This window comes from Lissotriton helveticus, chromosome 10 (assembly GCF_964261635.1).
Source record: "Lissotriton helveticus chromosome 10, aLisHel1.1, whole genome shotgun sequence".
In the NCBI taxonomy this organism is placed as follows: Eukaryota; Metazoa; Chordata; class Amphibia; order Caudata; family Salamandridae; genus Lissotriton; species Lissotriton helveticus.
In genome coordinates this window covers 1,107,955,254-1,107,974,330 of record NC_136071.1, presented here as the reverse complement: position 1 = coordinate 1,107,974,330, position 19,077 = coordinate 1,107,955,254, and the positions used below count along the sequence as shown (strand labels likewise).

General features: G+C 44.5%; 1 protein-coding gene across 4 annotated transcripts in view; it reads left to right on the top strand.

Moving 5' to 3' along the window:
- Nucleotides 1-19,077, top strand: part of ACP3 (acid phosphatase 3) — a 291,855-nt gene that overhangs the window by 61,382 nt on the left and 211,396 nt on the right. For all 4 annotated transcript variants that reach the window (XM_078663872.1, XM_078663873.1, XM_078663870.1 and 1 more), the window contains exon 3: nucleotides 16,164-16,250. In XM_078663872.1, coding sequence (XP_078519998.1) covers nucleotides 16,164-16,250 — 87 coding nt within the window. The remainder of the gene's footprint in view (nucleotides 1-16,163; nucleotides 16,251-19,077) is intronic.

The window sequence follows — 19,077 nt, the reverse complement described above, 5'->3', positions numbered from 1 at the left end:
GATGGCCTAAGTGCGGCGGGTATGCCGTGACTTGGGTCCTCTGCGCCATAGGGCTTACGCACCTCACTGAGGAGGCCCGACAATGCTGAATTCATCAGGAATGTTTTTATTTTCCCACTCTCAGAGGGCCTGGCAGGTTGGGTGGAATGTTCCTATTGGAGCAAGATCAGGTCTGACTTGTATAATGGTGATCCCTTTCTGGTGTGACAATCTGAGGGGAATAAAATGATGAACCATGTAATTCCCCGGGGGCTGAGATGAATTCAAGCATCCCTTGTGCCTTATATCTCAGAAACAGCTGGATACAAATACACCAAAGCAAGAAAAGGCACCAAATGGTGGAAAGACAGCTGTGCCAACAGTTCCCGACTTCTGTGTGCGGAATTTGGCTACGGGTAAATTGGTCAAGAGGGCAAAGTTATTAAGGGTCCTGAAACGGGACTTACAGTGAAGCAAAGTGTCAGTCTTAACCACAGAAGCACGTCTGCACTCATACACAGATACACACTGCATCTTTGTAACATATACAAAGCACCACACTATACTAAAACCTGCAGAAATAACTACACCCTTACCTGACGCTGAATGCTGTTATGGCATTCCCGTTCTAACGCATGCGTGGTAAAGGCATGCGTTGCAAGGGAATTAGTTGTAACGTCATACAAACAGCCACTACAACGCAGCCGTTTCCACGAATACATTAACCACGCATGCTTTACAACGCATGCGTGGTTACCACGAATAACCTTTACCACGCATTCATTTACTACGAGATACCTAGTAAAGGAATGTGAGTTAAAGGTCGAATTAAAAAAAGGGTGCTTGGGGGGAAGAGGGGGGTTCCCCCTGCCCCCAAAAAAGGAGTGGTTTTAAAAAAGAAAAAGAAACTCTTACCTAAAAAACGCTCTTCTGTGCCTCTTGTAATTCATGAGAGCCTCCCTAACGACGTAATTACTTACGTGCATCTACGTAATGCATTGTCAAAAAAATAGAAAAAGGACCAATTAAAACAGTGTTAGAAGAAGGAGGATTCCGTCCATAGAAACTGTAAGTATAATTTATTAGGTTAGGATTTATTAAAAACATATTTATGGATTTTAAGTAAATAATCAGCCCTGCAGTCGGTTTACCATGAAAATGCCATTATCATGCATACTTATACAACGAAAATCATTGTAAAGGTATGCGTGGTAAAGGCATGTTCGTGGTAAAACCATATGCATGGTAATGCCATTCCCGTTGTAACGCATGCGTGGAAAAGGCATGCATTGCAAGGGAATGAGTTGTAACGTCATACAACCGTTCCTCGTCTGTGGCTCATTATGGGCGGTGAGGCGCGAGCTGGCGATGCAAAAACAGTGAGCCAAGCCACGTGGCCCAAGGTCACAGCGTTATCACGTCAAGGTCTTGTCATGAATTGCCTGTACACCAAGCACACCTCTCATTCACCTGGAACAAAGGTGGCTTTGGGAGGAGGCGGTCCTATTACATCTCAAGTCCAACAGAACCTGCAAAGGAGTTGTTTCCAAGTCATTACAATGTCAAATGCTGCTGAGCGGGGTATCTACTTACCCAGGGTTAACAATTAGGTGGTGACTATTAGAGAAATGTAAACCCACCAGCCCTTTGTTATCCTATTTCATTTAAACTTCGGAGTCGTTTCAGCGTGCCTACAACAGCTGGGCTGGGGTGATCCATTCTCTTCAAGGTTTGCTATGTTAAATTCTTTATTTATTGTGGGATTAAAAGTGATTTAGATCTATGTGTATACGATTTCTTCAAATGGCAATCTTGCCTGAAACCTTATATCTGCACTCATTTTCAGGTTAGCAGTAACTTTACCTCATGTGGTGCGATTTGAAAACAAGCATACGCATAGGAAATAGGTCTCACCTATGCAAGAGTTATTTGCTTTATTTATTTATTTTATTTTGAAAGTTTTATAGAGCGCTAACAAGACCCTTGCGAATATCAGAGCAATTTACAGTAAGTAAGGTTCTTTATTCTTCAAATAAATGCTGGTTAAACACGTATAGATAACATCTTGTAAAAGCAAAGCAGTAAGGAACAACACAGAACAATCCCATTGAGTCAGATAAAGGGTAGATATAATGTCTAGGATGTATAGATGGTCTCTTGTCATAGTAAGGATTAGTAGAGAGGGTACGTTTGTTCTCGAAATTTCTTTAGACTATATTCAGGTGAATTTTGCCATGAGAATCGATGTTACTTCCTTTTTGAAAGATGCAGTAGAAGAGTTAAGTCTGGTTTCTGGAGGTAAGGCATTCCATATCCTGGGCGCCATCCCTGAGAAGGTTCGTTTATATGTTTTCTTCTTGTTGAATCTTTGCGGTTTCAGTAGTAGGTTTTCCGCACTTCTTGAGGGTCTTATCCCACCAGAGATCGTCAGTTTTTATGCCAGATAGCTGGGTGCATTGTGATGCATGGCTTTATGCATCATACACGCTATTTTCAGATGAATTCTGGCTTTCAGTGGTAGCCAATTCAAGGATTTTAAGTCTGAGGAGATGTGGGAACTTCTTTTAGAACCAATGTGTTTTAGCCATGCATGGCTAAACTTTAGTGTAACAGAGGCCAGCAGAGGGGCAAACAGTGGACTGGAGTGTCAACGGGTGGAGCGGAGCAGAGTGGAACAGTGGCAAAGAGTGGAGTGGTACAGAGCTGCATAGAGTGGATCTGACTAGAGTGGGGCAGAGCGTCAAAGAGTGGAGCTGAGTACAGCAGAGCAGAGTGGAAAAGAGCAGAGCAGCAAAGAGCAAAGTGGTATAGAGTGGAACGGAGCAGAGCGGCAAAGAGTGTCGCGGAACAGAGTGGCAGAGAGTGGAGGGGAGCAGAGCGGCAGATGGAGGGGAGCAGAGCAGTAAAGAGTGGAGCAGAGCAGCAAAGAGTGGTGGGTGAAGCGGAGCAGAGCAGTAACAAGTGGAGCAGAGCGGCAAAGAGTGAAGCGGAGCAAAGAAACAAAGAGTGGAGCGGAGCAGAATGTCAAACAATGGAGTGGAGCAGAGAGACAAGGAGTTGAGGAGAGCGGCAAAGAGTGGAGCGGATCAGAATGGTAAAGAATGGAGTAGAGCAGAGTGGCAAATAGTGGAGCAGAGCAGAGCGGCAGAGTGGAGCCGAACAGAGCAGTAAAGAGTGGAGCAGAGCGGCAAAGAGTGAACGGAGCAGAGCAGCAAAGAGTGGAGCGGAGCAGAACGGCAAATAATGGAGTGAAGCAGAGAGGCAAGGAGTGGAGGAGAGCAGAGCGGCAAAGAGTGGAGCGGAGCAGAGCGGCAGAGTGGCGTGGAACAGAGCAGTAAAGAGTGGAGCAGAGTGGCAAACAGTGGAGCTGAACAGAGCAGTAAATAGTGGAGCAGAGTGGCAAAGAGTGGAGCAGAGCAGCAAAGAGTGGAACGGAGCAGAACGACAAATAATGGAGTGGAGCAGAGAGGCAAAGAGTGGAGCAGAGTGGCAAAGAGTTCATACAGCGAGGTCTGCATTACTCTTTTCCGACACACAGACCCAAATGGATCCTATTAGAACAAGATCAATAACAATGCAAAAATATACCTACTACACGTAGCAGACCACACCGCCTTCACGGATGTCTCTGCTCGCTCCACAACTTGCCGCCCACGTCAAGGCAGAAGCTGCTGCTCAGCTGTTTGTGGTTGGACTCTTTGCAAGAAGCTGATAGAATAAAAACACAAGCTCTATTCTGGGGAGGCCCCAGTGACTTTAACACAGCTGCCCCATTCACTTCCTCCTTTGGGGGCTTTGAAGCCTGCGCACCACCCACTGCCTGGACTGAAGCTCTCAAGCAAGCCTCAGATTGGAGCCAGTGCTCAAACCATGGGTGCCCGCTCAGTGGGTGGGGATGCCACCATAGAGCAACCTCCTGGCTAGGACGCTGGTCTGAACACTGAAGGACAGAGCCATGTGTGGCTGGGAGTAGAAGTGTTGGCAGGTGTGAAAAACAGACCCTGTGCAACAAGAAAACCAAGGTCTACAACTTTCACATAACGTTTAGATGGTTTAGAAGTCCTCGGCAAGGCACGTCTGACCACAGGGCTCTCTCTCTACTGCCTCTGAAGCGTCCTGCATGCAGAGCTGACCATCACAGATATGTAAGCAAGCTCCACCAGACATATGTATCACAGCATTATTTACAGTAGAAACACTGGTCCTACGGTCTGCCGCCAATCTAGTAATAACTGCTATTGTTACTTAACTCAAATGTATTCGGTTTTTCACTGCAGAAGGATGGCAGGCAGTGAGCCCAGCAGCAGGTTGAACCTGTTTCACTACTCATCTCTGTCTACATAAATCAAATGCAGCAGTTGAGAGTATATTCTATGCGCCGAAGACCAGTTTTACAAGCTTGACAGTTTTTTAGCGAGACCTTGGAGAGACTGTTCTGGAAGATGGCGAAGATGGCCAGCAAGGAAGATGCACTCTTCAGAGTTTGGCGGAAACACTCCCCTTTAACAAAAGGATGCACTTTGGTTGGCTCAGGCTAAATGCCTGCACTTCCAAGAGGGACACCAGTGACTTGGACATCCAGGGGAGCCTGCACGCTTGCTGGGCACAGTTCAGTCGTCCTAGACACAGGGCACAACCTGGATTCTTGGAAGAAGCTTTGCTGCTGGAACATGAGGTGAGAGGTCCCAGAATCCACCAACGTTCAGGTCCTCCTTGTGCATTTTCTGCCAGTCCCTTGAACTGGTCAAGATGGGAGTTTACCTCAGTACATACTGGACGGATGCTGCGGGTTCAGCAACAACGTCCTGAGCATCTTTGAACTCCACCATCACCCGTACTACCACAAACATGTGGCCCCTACACATGGCCCACACATGGAGAATTGTCAGGAGGAGAGACTCATTAGGCACTGTGTTCAGGGGGGTGTAGGTAAAAAAGGCAACACACATACACACATAGCCCCGGCACATGTCCCACACAGAAGGGTAGTCAGGCACCCTAGTTATGGAGCATGGACAGTGAGAAGTCTCATTGGGCACTTTTTCAGGGGGATGTAGGTAAAAAGGCCTGTGTCCCTGAACAACAATGATGCTGTCAATGCCTCTAGGTTACTTACCCTGGAAAGAGCAGAATAGTCTTAATGGACATACACATACACTCTCCACCACTCTGAGACACTTCTCTGCAGTGATCTTTACATTAACCTAAGATGGGTGAGCAAATTCGCTTTCATCCTCCACACTGCACCGGAATGAGCCCAGTTTTCTAGTTTTCAGCTGGGTTTCTGGCAAGTCTGGCCTACTTCCAGCTCACCATGAAGCTGTCTAGAGAGTTGTGTGGCCACTTGACCAGACCTACAGTTAGTCTTGCCTTTATTGCTTGTGTTGGGCAGGCACAGTCCACTCCCTGTTTGCTCTGGTGATCACCCTGTAGTTTGGTTACAGAGTGCCAACAGGATGGATCAGATGACGCATTACCTTGAAAACTCAAGCAGCGCTTAATGACCCTTGTACAGTGTTGCTCCAGACCCCGCCAAAAATATCAGTTGAGCACTTTACAGAGAATTGCATGGTGCAAAGTAAGGTGCAATCAAGGCCACAGAACTGGTGACATTGCAGTGATGTGTACAGTATGCGTCAAGGTCTAACTGCTCTCAATGGTACTTCTCACTTTGTAGACTCTGTGAGATCTCTGGGAATTATACTAGACAAACAACTTGAGTACGGAAGTGCAACGCTCAGTGGCCTTCCCAGTTACAAACTGGCCCCTTTACGGTCTTCCTTTAATGCGGTCAGACTCATCACCAGAACAAAAATAAACAATCACATCTCTCCTGAGCTGAAATCCCTAAACTCACTCCTGTATGAAACACAAATTCATCTACAAATCGCTTGTATGACCCATAAATTAATTCATTTCAACATCCCAAGATACCTAGGACAAAAGCTGGAACTATCTGGCGGATGTAGGACCTTGCCTAGCAACATGTGGGGGGGGAGGGCGGTTCCCAGGCCCCCTCAGAACTCTTTGTTGCCAACTTTGACCACAACATGTCACTGACAACCATGCAAAGTTCTGTTTGATGATGCATGTGCTCAGGGGAGACAGACAAGGTATTGGTTAGAGGCAATGGATTGCAAATTTGCTTTCATATAGTCATCAGATGAGGTGAGCCTGGAGCTTTGCCCAAGAGCACCCAAGTCTGGCACAATCACATAAAGAAGGGGGAAGGGAGAACAAACAATTCAGAAGACTTCCCTCTGAAAATATCTGCTTAGTAACCCTTTCTTGTACACTGGGTTTCCTACTGAAGGTACGCTGTTTTGCGAACATAGCATAATAAATGGCTATGATCCGAATCTCATGTAATCAATGTATCAACCTCTGATGGACAAAAGGCCAAGGTAGCCCTTCTACGATACAGCCTGGATATGTAAAAGATAGATACATCTCAGGAGTGGCACTTAACACAAAGCTATCTTACCGGTTGCTTGAGTAGCATCAACTATCCAAATACTGCTTGGTTCTTGATACAAGCTTCTGAAGCTACAAAACATCCAGACTGCACAAAGCTACGTTTCCTCCATGTGATACTAGTCTTTTAGCTGGGTATGTTCACACATTTACATTCTACTGATACTCCCTCCCTGGATCCTGAAGCGGTCATTAGATACTGGCATCCACTGGAAACTTTGATACAACTTGGCATTAAACAATTTCCGTCCAATCTCCAACATTCCCACTCTGGAGAAGCTTATCGAGAAATGTGTACAGATCCAACTCTGCAATCACATAGATCAGTACCACCTCCTAGACCAATACCAGTTTGGATTCCGCCAAGATCACAGCACAGAAACAGCACTCACTCACATAGTGAATGATGTCCCATCAATGTTGGATCGGACTGAAGTATGTCTTCTCATCCTCCTTGACTTATCCTCAGCATTTGACACTGTGAAACACATCGATCTCCTAAACCTACTTGAAAGAAGGATTGGTTTATCAAGGACTGTCCTCCAATGGTTTACTTCATTCCTCCATAACAGAACCCAAAGAATCAAGGTCAACCACTCCTGTCAAAGCCCTCTACGGTCACCTTGGGAGTCCCACAGGGATCTGCCCTCTCTCCTATTCTCTTCAACATATTTAGCAGATTCCTTAGCATCCTCTAACATTCATTACCACATGTATGCAGATGACACACAACTGCTTCTGAAAATCTCCTCTCCTGATGACCTCAATACCCTCAACATTATTCTACAGAATACTCAGAACGGGCTCGTGCTCAACCATCTCAAACTTAATACCATCAAAACGGAATTACTCCTCATTACCCCATCCAAACGCAATCTTAAGATCGACCTTTGGATGAAACATCTAACTGCTCTCAATGGTACTCCTCACTTTGTAGACTCTGCGAGATCTCTTGGAATTATACTAGACAAACAACTTCAGTAAGGAAGTGTCACGCTGTTGTAGTGATTCAAAAGTTATAAAATCCAGACAACTCCAAGATGAAGTAAGCAGGTATTTAATGGAGCATCCACCTTCTTGAAGATCAGCAGTGTAACTGACAACTGACTGATCTTCAAGACATAACATAACAAACATATTCAAAGACATACAAGTGAGACAAGGAACATTACAAGGGAAAGAATGTAGGAAGATTCTACCTAGAATGAACTTGGAGAATTCCAAAGAGAATTCTCAGCCAACACATAATACTACACACGCTCAGTGGCCTTCCCAGATACAAACTGGCCCCTTTACGGTCCTCCTTTAATGCTGCGGTCATACTCATCACCGGAACAAAAAGAAACAATCACATCTCCCCTGAGCTGAAATCCCTGGACTCGCTCTTGTATGAAACATAAATTAATCTACAAATCGCTTGAATGACCCAAAAAGCCATACATTTCGACACCCTAAGATACCTAGCACAAAAGCTGGAACTATCTGGCGGATGTAGGACCTTGCGTAACAAAAGCTCCATGCTGCTGAACCCTTAGATTTTCGGCAAGAAGTAAACGTGCCACAGAGCTTTCTCAGGCATCGCACCGAAAATCTGGAATTCTCTTCTGAAGGAAATCCTTCTGATTCACTCTACTGCTACCTTCGAATCAGAAGTGAAATCATTCCTGATGTCTAAATGGTTAGACTAAAAGTCTGTCACCATACTATATATCAATCGAACTTACCTGTTGAACTCTTATTATCACGACCACCTCCGTCTAATCTCCTTACGAGATCGCTCTCCTAGATTTGATAGCCTTGTATGTTTATAATTATGGCCGAAATGCACTTTATTACTGTCTTTTACTGCTGTATCCACTCCCCACCCCTTGTAAAGCACTCTGATAACCTCACAGGTCTTGTTTGCGCTATAATAATTTTTATAAGTAAATAAATGTCGACCATCAACAGATTTCATAAGCCACAAAGTCCATTTGAAGATCATTGGCAAGCAGTGAAAACCAGGCAGTAACTCTAAAAAAGGTATGATTGGACTTCCACATTGCCGCTTCCAGTTATCAAACAATTCAATACCACCCAAGAGTGCCTCGGATGCATCCTTACAAGAATGTTCCCACTATTTGGTTTGTAATGCTTTGTAACGGCTCGGTAATTGTCAATGATAGTAACGCATGAAAATCCACAAGGATAACCCTTTTAACATAGTACTGATTTTACAGAAGCCACAAAACACTGCAGGCCAAGAAAACCTCTTGAATGTGATGAATGTGGCCTGGGTTTGTCTAACAATTCTTGGAAAGCAAAGTAAAGAAGAAAAAGGAAACTTTAAAAAGTCTGAAATCTGACACTAGTTTAGGGAAGAAAACTAGATGTGGTCCAAGGACCACATGATCTCTATGGAGCATTGTATAGGAGTTGTCGGGGATAACAATTTTAACCCCTATACTTATCATAACAACTGGTAATTTCATTGAATTAAACACTCAAACACCCGAGGGTGTCCTGGCGCTAGTGAAAAGAAGGAAAAGAGAAAATCGCGGACTATAAACATGTGAGTTTTGAGCAGCTTACAACACTTAAGCAAATAAGGTTCTGAACAAATTTTTAAAAAAGGAATCAAGATGAACAATCCAAATTTGAGCTGTGACTGTGTGAGAGCATGACCACCAAAGCAAGATTTTTTTCAACGAGCAAGTGCCACAAGAAAAGAGTAAGAAGAATGCAACAGACAGGCAACCTCCTAGGATGACATATATAACTCAGATTTATTTTTAGGATGACAACAACAAAAGAGCCTAAATGCAGATGCAAAGAGCCTTAAACATTACATCCAGCCAATTTAAAGAATTGAGAATGGGAGGTGCCCTAGAAAATTTTGCAGCTCCTGTACTGATGGAACGACATTCCTTCAGCAAGCTAAGCCAATCTGATCTACTACAATAGGAAGTCTACAACTGCATGCATCACATGCAATTTATCTTTTCAACCACAAGTACTTGATCATCTTACAGGACTTCCTGCATGGGCCACAGCTGGCGAATCAAACTGAAGTACAGATTTCATTGGAAAATCTGAAATAATAAAAATGCCAATGTATGAAATGGAGCAAGGTTAACCAATCATTCCCACCATCAATAAAGGACTCCTGTCCTCAGGTCAAAAGTGGCAACTCAAAACAAAATCTTTTGTCAAAAAGAAATCGACTTGTGAAAGTGACCGGCATTCCAAGAGAGTGGAACAAGCTATGGCATACATAAGGGCTTGAAGCAGTGTTGGTGAGATCACCATCGGTAGGTACAAAATCTGTGATATATCCTCAAAGGGCCTGCATGCTTCCTAACGATCACTGTAGTGGGTTCACCAGAAGTGATGCAGCAACAAGATTCCCACTTATCAGCTCTTCCCATCATTGCCTGTACTCTATTCTGCAAGGCTGTCTGCTGGCTAAATAGTATGGACGTTAACAAAGAAACAGTGTCTGAGCCAACATGGAAGCTGCCACTGATAAAAACTAAAACAGCATTTGCCGATCAGCAGAGACCAGCAGCGGAGTACTGCAGGAGCTTAGAAATGCGAGCGGAAATAATTCAAGCCTCAGCAGCACATGCAACCGAAAATAAATGCAGACCCGATGAATGATTCAAACATGTATATACACACAAATACACTCTGGGCATACATACATTAATGCATACATATTTCAGTGGAGCTGGCTGTAGAAACAAGAGAATTCGTTGGGAAGTCACAGGGCAAGCAGCCACGGGGACGTAAGACGGCAGAAGAATAACAGAGGCGCTCAGAACGAATGAAAACACCAGTGCTCCTGAGGAGGGCTCATAAACCGAGAAAAATGATGTCCCTAAAATGGTCATAAATTGAGAGCAGCGGAGGGATAGTGTAATTGGTCCATGCTCTCAGAGAGTGGCAAACACAAGAAGAGGCATGACGAATAAAGGCATGAAAAAAGGGGAGAAAGAATAAGAGAGCGATGAAGGAGCCAGCAAATGGGAAGCCTATGGGTGGGTTGAAGCCCACAAGGTACATACAGCTTGTCTCTTCAAGACAGCGCATGTGCCTTCTACAGCAGAGACCTAAACATTGTTGCATATTGTTAAAAAAGTACAAGACCATGACCAGAAGCTGCAGTATTGTGGTCATTGTTCTTGATAAAAAATAAGAATAAGGCGGCAGTTACTCTGTTACCGCCCAGGTTGCCTCATTCTTTCGTCCAAAAATACTAAATAAGGAGGTAGAGCCCATAGCCCAGCACAATCGGTACTTGTGTTTCAGTTTTTCTTCGAAATGTAGCGGCAAACACTGTATTTCTATAGTTGAGTGAATAAATTAATCTTTATTGTGGTTTTCTCAGTTCAGTGGACCAGGTCGGCTATTTTGGCTTTCTGTGTGTCACTGAATATCATATATTTATGCTTTTACGTTTTTTCCAGCAATCACAAATTTTATTAATCCACATCTATGTATGTGCAAAGAGCAAACTCTACCAGAGAGCAATGGCACAACACTGTTAGGTTATAGCGTTTTCGGAGTGCCTTTTATGCTAGTGGAACACTTCGTACACCTAGCAACACAGTGAACTGCGTAGAACAAGCCATAGAGTGCAAAGTGCATTTAGCAATCACAATGCATGAATTTAATGGATTCTATGTTTTCTTGTTTCTAATTTTTATTCCCTGAAATATGAGAGAAGGATTGTGAATATGTGAATAAGCACTAATCGCACAAACAAGTTTTGTTGATCAATACGTATTAATCAATAAATCATTTTTTTGCAATATCCTATGGAATATTGTACAGTAGCTGATGTGAACATTTCAGTTTGCATAAGACAGGTATACAAATTCGAATGGTATACAAGAGTGCATGTTGACATATAGGAAGGTTACCTAAATGCTATCTTTGTAACCCTCAAAGAAACATCAGGCAGCAATAATGTTTGTATTTAGGGTGTACTAGGTGGGTCATATCTGTCAACAGGGATGAGTTCTTACAGAAGTTCATATCCGAAAGAGGGTAGTCGTCAGCCACAACAACAAATCTCCCAGCCCACCACATGCTGAGTTGAAGTTCAGGAAATTGGGTTCACCATGCGTAATTACTGTCAAAGTTTTATTCCATTCTCTTATTTTTTCTATGAGCAGAACAAATTACCTGATCATTCCTCAGTGGTGGAAGGCTGACTGTAAACCCAGTGGCCCGTTGAGTTAAGTGGTTTTGCATTAGAAAAGCCTGTTGTTCCCAAAATCACAGGCTTTGTTACCACACAACCCTGTGTCGCAATGTCTTTGTGAATTGCAATATACGCTTTACGAAACATAATGAATTGCAAAAAGAAGGTTTTGACCCCATATATGTCAGAGGTCTCCACAGAACGGGTCTTGGTTACTACCCATTGTTAATTTTAATCATGGGAAGTTCTGTTGGTCAGTGGCCCTGGTTGCCTCGGTATTGGTGAAATCAAAGCATTTTGAGCAGGCAACGATACTCTAGAGGCTCTATTACAAACAACCCCCCAGAGCAGAAGATGAAAGATTGAGTTGTATAAGCACCTATAATATTTTCCAACAATGTGAAGAAGGCCATAAACATAAATTGGCACCTCCTAGATTCTGGCAGTTTGTATTGGAGAAATCTATGTTCTCCATTAAATGAGGTACCAACTTGCAAAACATGTTGGTACACACAAGAACATCTACACTGAATTCTGAAGTTAGGACAACTACATCATGAGGTTTACCTCTGGTGAGGGGTCACTTTCCATGTGGCAGGTGTATTGTTTGTACATTGACATCATGAGCCTACAAACACTTTGGCAACTCAATAAACACGTCAATTGCATTTCAGAGAACATAATTTACCTGATCTGTGTTGATTAAAGTACATGAACATGATGACTTGTATGGTCTGGATTCAGCTAGTGGAATGCAAAATTAATATATTCTTCAAAAGAAACACAACACATATAACTAAGCACTTTCTTGAATTTGGTCATTATGAGAAGGACATGGAATGTATTATGTAATTTTATGCGGAGTTATAGAGCACACTATCGCATGGTACCGTATCGGGGCACTGAGCAGGTGTGGGTCTAATCATACCTAGGACCTAGTGGGACTACTCAAAAAGACTTGCCTTCAGCTTCTTGCATAATTCAAGAAGTGAGGAGGAGGCTCTTATGTGTAGCAGCAGATCGCTCTACGCTTTACGATCTGCTTTTCGGTATGCATTGGATGTGCGCAAGCAAATGTTCGGACAAGCAGAGGTGTTCAGAAGGTTTGTGAAAGCAGATGCAATTGTTGAGGAATGCTGGGCCAGGATTATTTAGTGCCTTGAAAGTGTGGGTTAGGAGTTTGAAATGTGCTTACTTGTGAATGTGTTGCTAGTGGAGCTCCTTCAGGTGTGTTGTGATGTGAGTGCAGCGTGGGCGGTTGAGAGTGATTCTGGCCACTGAATACTGAATGGTCTGCAGTCCTGGCATAGAGGGTGTTTGTGTAATTCAGCTTGGCCGCAACCTCATCTGCGTAGTTCCTTCTCATTTCACAGATGATACCTCTAGCCCGCATCACCCGCTCTCATGACATCAACGTCCTCTCCTATGCTGACGATGACCACACGCAACTCATTCTCTCCCTCCTGGACAAGACCCGGAACAAGTTCAATGCCTGAATGACTGAAATTAGCCACTGGAAGAAGACCATCTGTCTAGAGTTGAACACCAAGAAGACATAGCACATTATAGAGAGACTCCACCTGGTGGCCAACAGAGATAGGACCAACATCCACCCCAACACTCATGCCATGGACCTCGATGGCCTGAGTGTTGAAGCAAAATGAAAGAGAATGATGAGGGCACACAATCTTTGTTACCGTCTCTTCCTCTTCCTCACCCCAGTCCTTAGTAACAAATTGTAATCCTCCCCGAGAGGCACCTCACTGCCACCTAAAACAAAAAACATCAGGAGTCCTCAAAGGGAGTGGCTTCACCCCCTACTATATGCACTCTATTGTCAGAGGATACCCTAATCCTGTTCTTGTGTCTGACCAAGACAGACTCTCTGTACAGCCCTTATCGGAGAGTCCACCTTTGGTATTTACCGTTTTCTTATGTGTTGGGCCTGGAACGAATCAATAGGTATTTATAGATTGTGGCGGATTTGGCCCTGCCTGGACAAGGGTCCTTTGCCTACTGTCAGTCTTTGGAAGGTAATGCTTGCTCGTGTGTTGTCGGCTGCCTCCTTCCGAGTGCGATTAATTCCATGTTCCATCTGCTGCACCATAAGGAAAGTAGGGGTTGCCTGTATGTTATCAGATGCCTGCTTTCTGTGGCTCTCCCTGGGTCCTCAACTAGCTACTCCCTTGGTAGGCTATAGGAGGGCTGCTGGCTGTTTGTTTCTTCTTCTTTTTCTGCTTTACTTGGAAGTGTTGTCTCCCTACCAATTCTGCTTGGTGGCCCCTCATTGCTGTCAGTAACCCATCTCCCCATTGTCCTGTGTGGTGGGCCCCTCTCTTTTGTTGCTGTCCAGAGCAGTGCTCTTACGAGGGGTTGCTGAGGTTCTTCACGTTTCACGCGGGGGTGAGATTGCGTGCCCTGTTCTCCCCCTATCTCAGCTAAAGAACTCACTTCATGCCGTCTCGGTTAGACAAGCGTAGCTTTACACAAGGTGTGATCTATCAGTAGATTTGTAAAGCGCTACTTGTCACCCGTGAGGGTTCTGGGCGCTGTCTCGGCTCCTCTCAGTATCCAGCACAGCTTCATGTGGTGGGTTGGCCCATTCGCTGGGATCTCTTTATGGTGCTGCAGACACCATCTTGGATCAAGCTTGTCTTTCCGGTGCTCCATGTTGCGGTTGAGGACAGCTCTGCCATGTTTAGTTGGTTATCGGTGATCCATCTACCTCCCCTCCTCCTGTTTCGGTCCCGCTTCTTTCCGTCTTTTGTCAGTCTAGCAACTCTTTCAAAGTTGTCTCTTGCTACCCTGGTGGAGCTTCCAGTATGGGTTGGATGCACACATCAAGCATCCATTGTGCCCTTGGGGATAAGGTCTCTGATTGACTCCCAACCTCAGGTTTAGGGCCAAGCTCATCGTGTCATGTCGCTTTTAATTTGCCCTGGGGTTATACACCAGCAGAGAGGAAAAGAATGGGATAAAAAGCAAAATGATCCTTTTATTTTATTTCCGTGTAAAAAATGCAGAAATCTGAAGTAGCCGAATAGTTGTTTCATTTTTCAGAAAGAGCAAAACAGCAGCAATAGGTCTTTCACAGATGAAACCCATTATTAAACTACAAGTAGGACCACGCTTGTTCCTTCCTAAAGGAAGTTACACTGGAAATTAAACAGATGCTTCCTTTACAATGAGATGCAATCTATACATATTACAGTATTTGAAAGATAAGCAAAGATGGCTGAAAGGTGAAAAAAGAACAATCATGCATCCTGTTTCGATGCATTACTTCGTATTGTATAATTCAGTGTGGGAATGGAATGACTATGAAGGGACACTTGCAAAGCTAATGAGTTTTGCGTTGGCTTTTCAACCTTTTGTCTTTGTCAATGCTTGTTTTGTTTGGTAATGGTTCTTGTAAAACGGTACTGTAGGGGAAGCTTCAGAACATAACAGAGCACGGACTATGAGCAGAAATGTTTTGTTTCATAAAGAAACACATTGCGATTGTAGTCCCTGGCACCGAAGGGAACTACTTTGTGTGCACATGTGCTCCTTATGAATGAACAGAACGCGGTGTCACTCACAGTAAATTTATCTAAGGGCTGGATGGAGTGGGCTGACACACTGCTCTATGCTGTATGCCATAGCGGGTGAAAGGAAAATGTGAATGGCACAACAATAGGCCAATGGATGAATTGGGCTGGCTGAAAGACCCTAGAAGTAAGTATAGTGTGTATCTAACTTTAGTAAACTCAAAAGGTGTTAGCTAACGCCAGCCAAAAGGAGCAAACGTTGGGCCATGTTATCAAGAAAAGGCGATACATTATCGACACTTTTATCGGTAGGAAACTGCCGCTAAAGCGGCGATAATGGGATTGATAATATGCCCTTGTGAATTCCCATAGAAGCCCAGGTTCTGGTGTTAACCTGGGCTTCTATGGGAATTCACAAGGGCATATTATCATTTGAATGGTGCAGCGGCACCGGGGCCAAAAGCTCTAGGGACCCCACTAAACCCAGATTATTGGTAAAACTTAAAAGAGATATCACTGTTAGGCAATCTTTCTAAGAGCCCTTACCTGTAAACATCGCCATCCCCATGAAGGCGCGCAGTCTCTTGCTATGGCCTCTAATGCCTTAGCAAGAAATTGGAAAATAGGGAAAAGAACTTGTGCAGCACATCAATAAAATTTGAAAAGAGTTGCCACAAGAACTGAGGAAAGACGGAGTCTGTGCAAAGTCTCCAGGAACTACTTAATTATAGAAATAGCCTTCACTTGCTTGGTGTTCCTTTTTGTTGTCTTTTTATATTTATATAGATTATATTTGTTTGCGTCCTGAGACTAACTGGGCACTGCACAGACACTGATGCTTAAATGCTCAACACATCCTAGGGATTTTCATTGACTTACCCAAGTAGATATGAGTGTATAAGAACCAGTTGCCTCTCTTGGTTCAAGCCTAGAGATAGTTTCCCAATCAACTGAAACTAATACAGATTTCTGCTTTATGTTCTTCCATGTAGATTGGAATACAGCAGCACTATGAACTTGGAAAGTATCTAAAGAAAAGATATCAGGGATTCCTGAATGCCACCTACAACCATGATGAGGTAAGCTTGAATACACAGGGGAAAGCAGCTGCGGTCTCTTCGAATGTGGCCTTTAAGCTAATGGGGGAATATCTGCTTGGCTTACTACTTTAAAGCTTTTTAACCACCTTAAACTAATCAGATAACAGTATTACTTAATATGAGGGCTAGAGTTCTCCTGATGCATTTTAGCCGAATGTACTGCAAATGGACGCAAACAACATAAAACTTTTTGGTTCTCTTGGGGTAACTACAGCTAACTTTTAAAACCTTAATATGTCTACAAAGTAATGGCGGCTGATGATCTTTGAAAGTGGTGGCTGTAATACTGCCCGGACCTCCAGTGAAAGAACAAGACCTTCTAAAAAGGACCTCAGGCAGGCCAACAGAGACTTCCCCATGGTACTGTGGGGGGACAGGGGACGCGCCTAGACTTCTTAAAGCCCTTTGAGGATATAAACTTAAAGCAACATGTGGTCCTTTAAGGGATTCAGTTTGACATATATTATCAGCATATATGCCAAGATTTTTCTTTCTGCTGCTCTCTGGAGTCATGAAATTAGACTCAGCTCCAGGGCACTGAGCTCCACGAAGCTTAGGAAAAATGACCGGCCTGTCCTCCTTGAAATGACCCTACTCCAGGAACTCACAGCTGGTCCTTGAACACCCACAGGCTGCCCTCCTAGAGGTTCAAATACCCCTAACTGGCCCTCAGTCCCCCATAAATCACCATCTCACATCAGAGGTCCTTCACTGTGTTTCAGGCATACATAGATGGTCATATAGTATACCGTGGGCCACAGGCTAAGAGACCCTGAGCATCAGGCTGTCAGAAATCCCTCAGCTATGCTCTATAGACACTTGGTGTGGCTTCAGGAACACTTATCTTACTTTCATATACCTTCGGCTTACCCTCAAACACGCAAGACCTTCAGAAAATCTCAGGTCTACCTTCAGATGTCTCTAGTAGGCCCTCGGAGCGCCCAGGCAATATCCCTCCCCTTCACCCCTAGACAAATTAGAGGGGATAAGGGAGACACACTAACCCAGTCCACACTTAGGCAAGGTAAGGGTAGTTGGTAAAGTACACTTACCCCAGACCTGAGCAAGGTGGGAGTGGGGGTAGGTACAGGTATACACACCAGTGGAAGAGGTGTGGCGCAGCGGCCAGGGTGCCTGACTCCGGACCACGGGGTCCACGGTTCGATCTTCGGATCCAGCGGCAGATCAGCCCAGCACCATGTGACTCTGGGCAATAGCTCGCTTAATCTTCTTGAGGGCCCCCAGCACCGGGAAACCACTTTGGAGGTAGCTGTGCGCTTTACAAATTCAAGGTTATTATTATTACCACTGGGCAAAGAGGGGATGGTGCAGTTCAGACACCCCCCCGGCCAGGATGTTGAGGGGCGCATACATTGCCCCTGCCATACAGCAAGGTGGGGGTCATTGCAAAAATATGGGGAGAGTGAATAAAATTGACCCTGCCTACCATGAATAAAGGTGGAGGGGGAAAAAGAGCGCCAACAATATACAAGGGAATAGGCATTCATTTCTTTTTTATTATAATTTGGCCAAAAATTTCATGTTTTCTAACCAAAACTTCAATTTCAGCAAACATTTTATCATCACCAGCACAGTTACATGGACAGGGATAGTGGGACAAGGATAGACACAGAGGAACATGAGCAGCGGGAGATAAACAAGAATAGGGACAGAGGTGCATGAACGCAGAGAGTGACAGAGGGACAAGAACAGAGGAACGGTGCAAAACTGAGGAACGGGGCGAAGAGATGGGCCAGGCACAAAGAGACAGGGAGAGGATGATGGCGACACATACAGTGGGAGTGGGACAGAGATAGAGATGGAGGGACAGAGGTATAGGGGCAAAGGAATAGAGGGGAAAGGAGAGGCAGGGGCAGTGGGACTGTAGCATAGGGACACAAAATGGGGAATAGAGCAATAGAGAGAGGGACAGGATCATAATGAGCAACAGAGGCAGAGTGATAGAAAGAGGTGAAAGACAGGGGATCATCGTGAAGAATAGTGGCATAAGGATATCCGCACAGCTGCCATCATGTGCTCAAACACCCACCATCCTATACCAACGCTCTCTCATCAGATTCCCAAACACTCACTATCAATCGCCAACAAACCCATCATCAGCGTCCCCCAACATCATATGGCCAGAAATCCACCATCCAAACCTTTTAAACATACAATTCCATCCCTAAGCACTTACCATCATACAGGCACTTGTCCACCATCAAGCTCCCATACTCACGCCATCAAATGCCTACACACCCACCATCACACCACCCACACATGGCCCATCTTGTGCCCCACACCCACCATTATACTCCCACACAACTACCATCAGACAACCACCATCATACACAAACACACCCACCTATGCCCACACTCTCACAATAAGATTATCACATTTACATGAGCATAGGTCCACACCTACCGCACACACCCATACACCCACCATCAGACACCAACACATCTCTGTTCATAGGACCCACAACCACCATTACACCCTTGGCACAGTCGGCATCATAAGCCCTCGCAACCAACATACTTTGCCAAAACACACACCAGCATAAAGTTACAGAACCACTATTGTATACGACCACATATTGATTCACTCAACATACATCAAAACAGACTAACTGCAGTACCCCATCCACCATCACTCCAACATAATGACCGTTATATGGGCACATACTAGCCACCTTACCCCTACACAGCTGTCCTAATATGCCCAAACACACGCCATAATACAATTGGTATTGGTAATGGTATTTGTAGAGCGCGACTGTCGCTCCGGAAGGAGCATCCTGCCGCT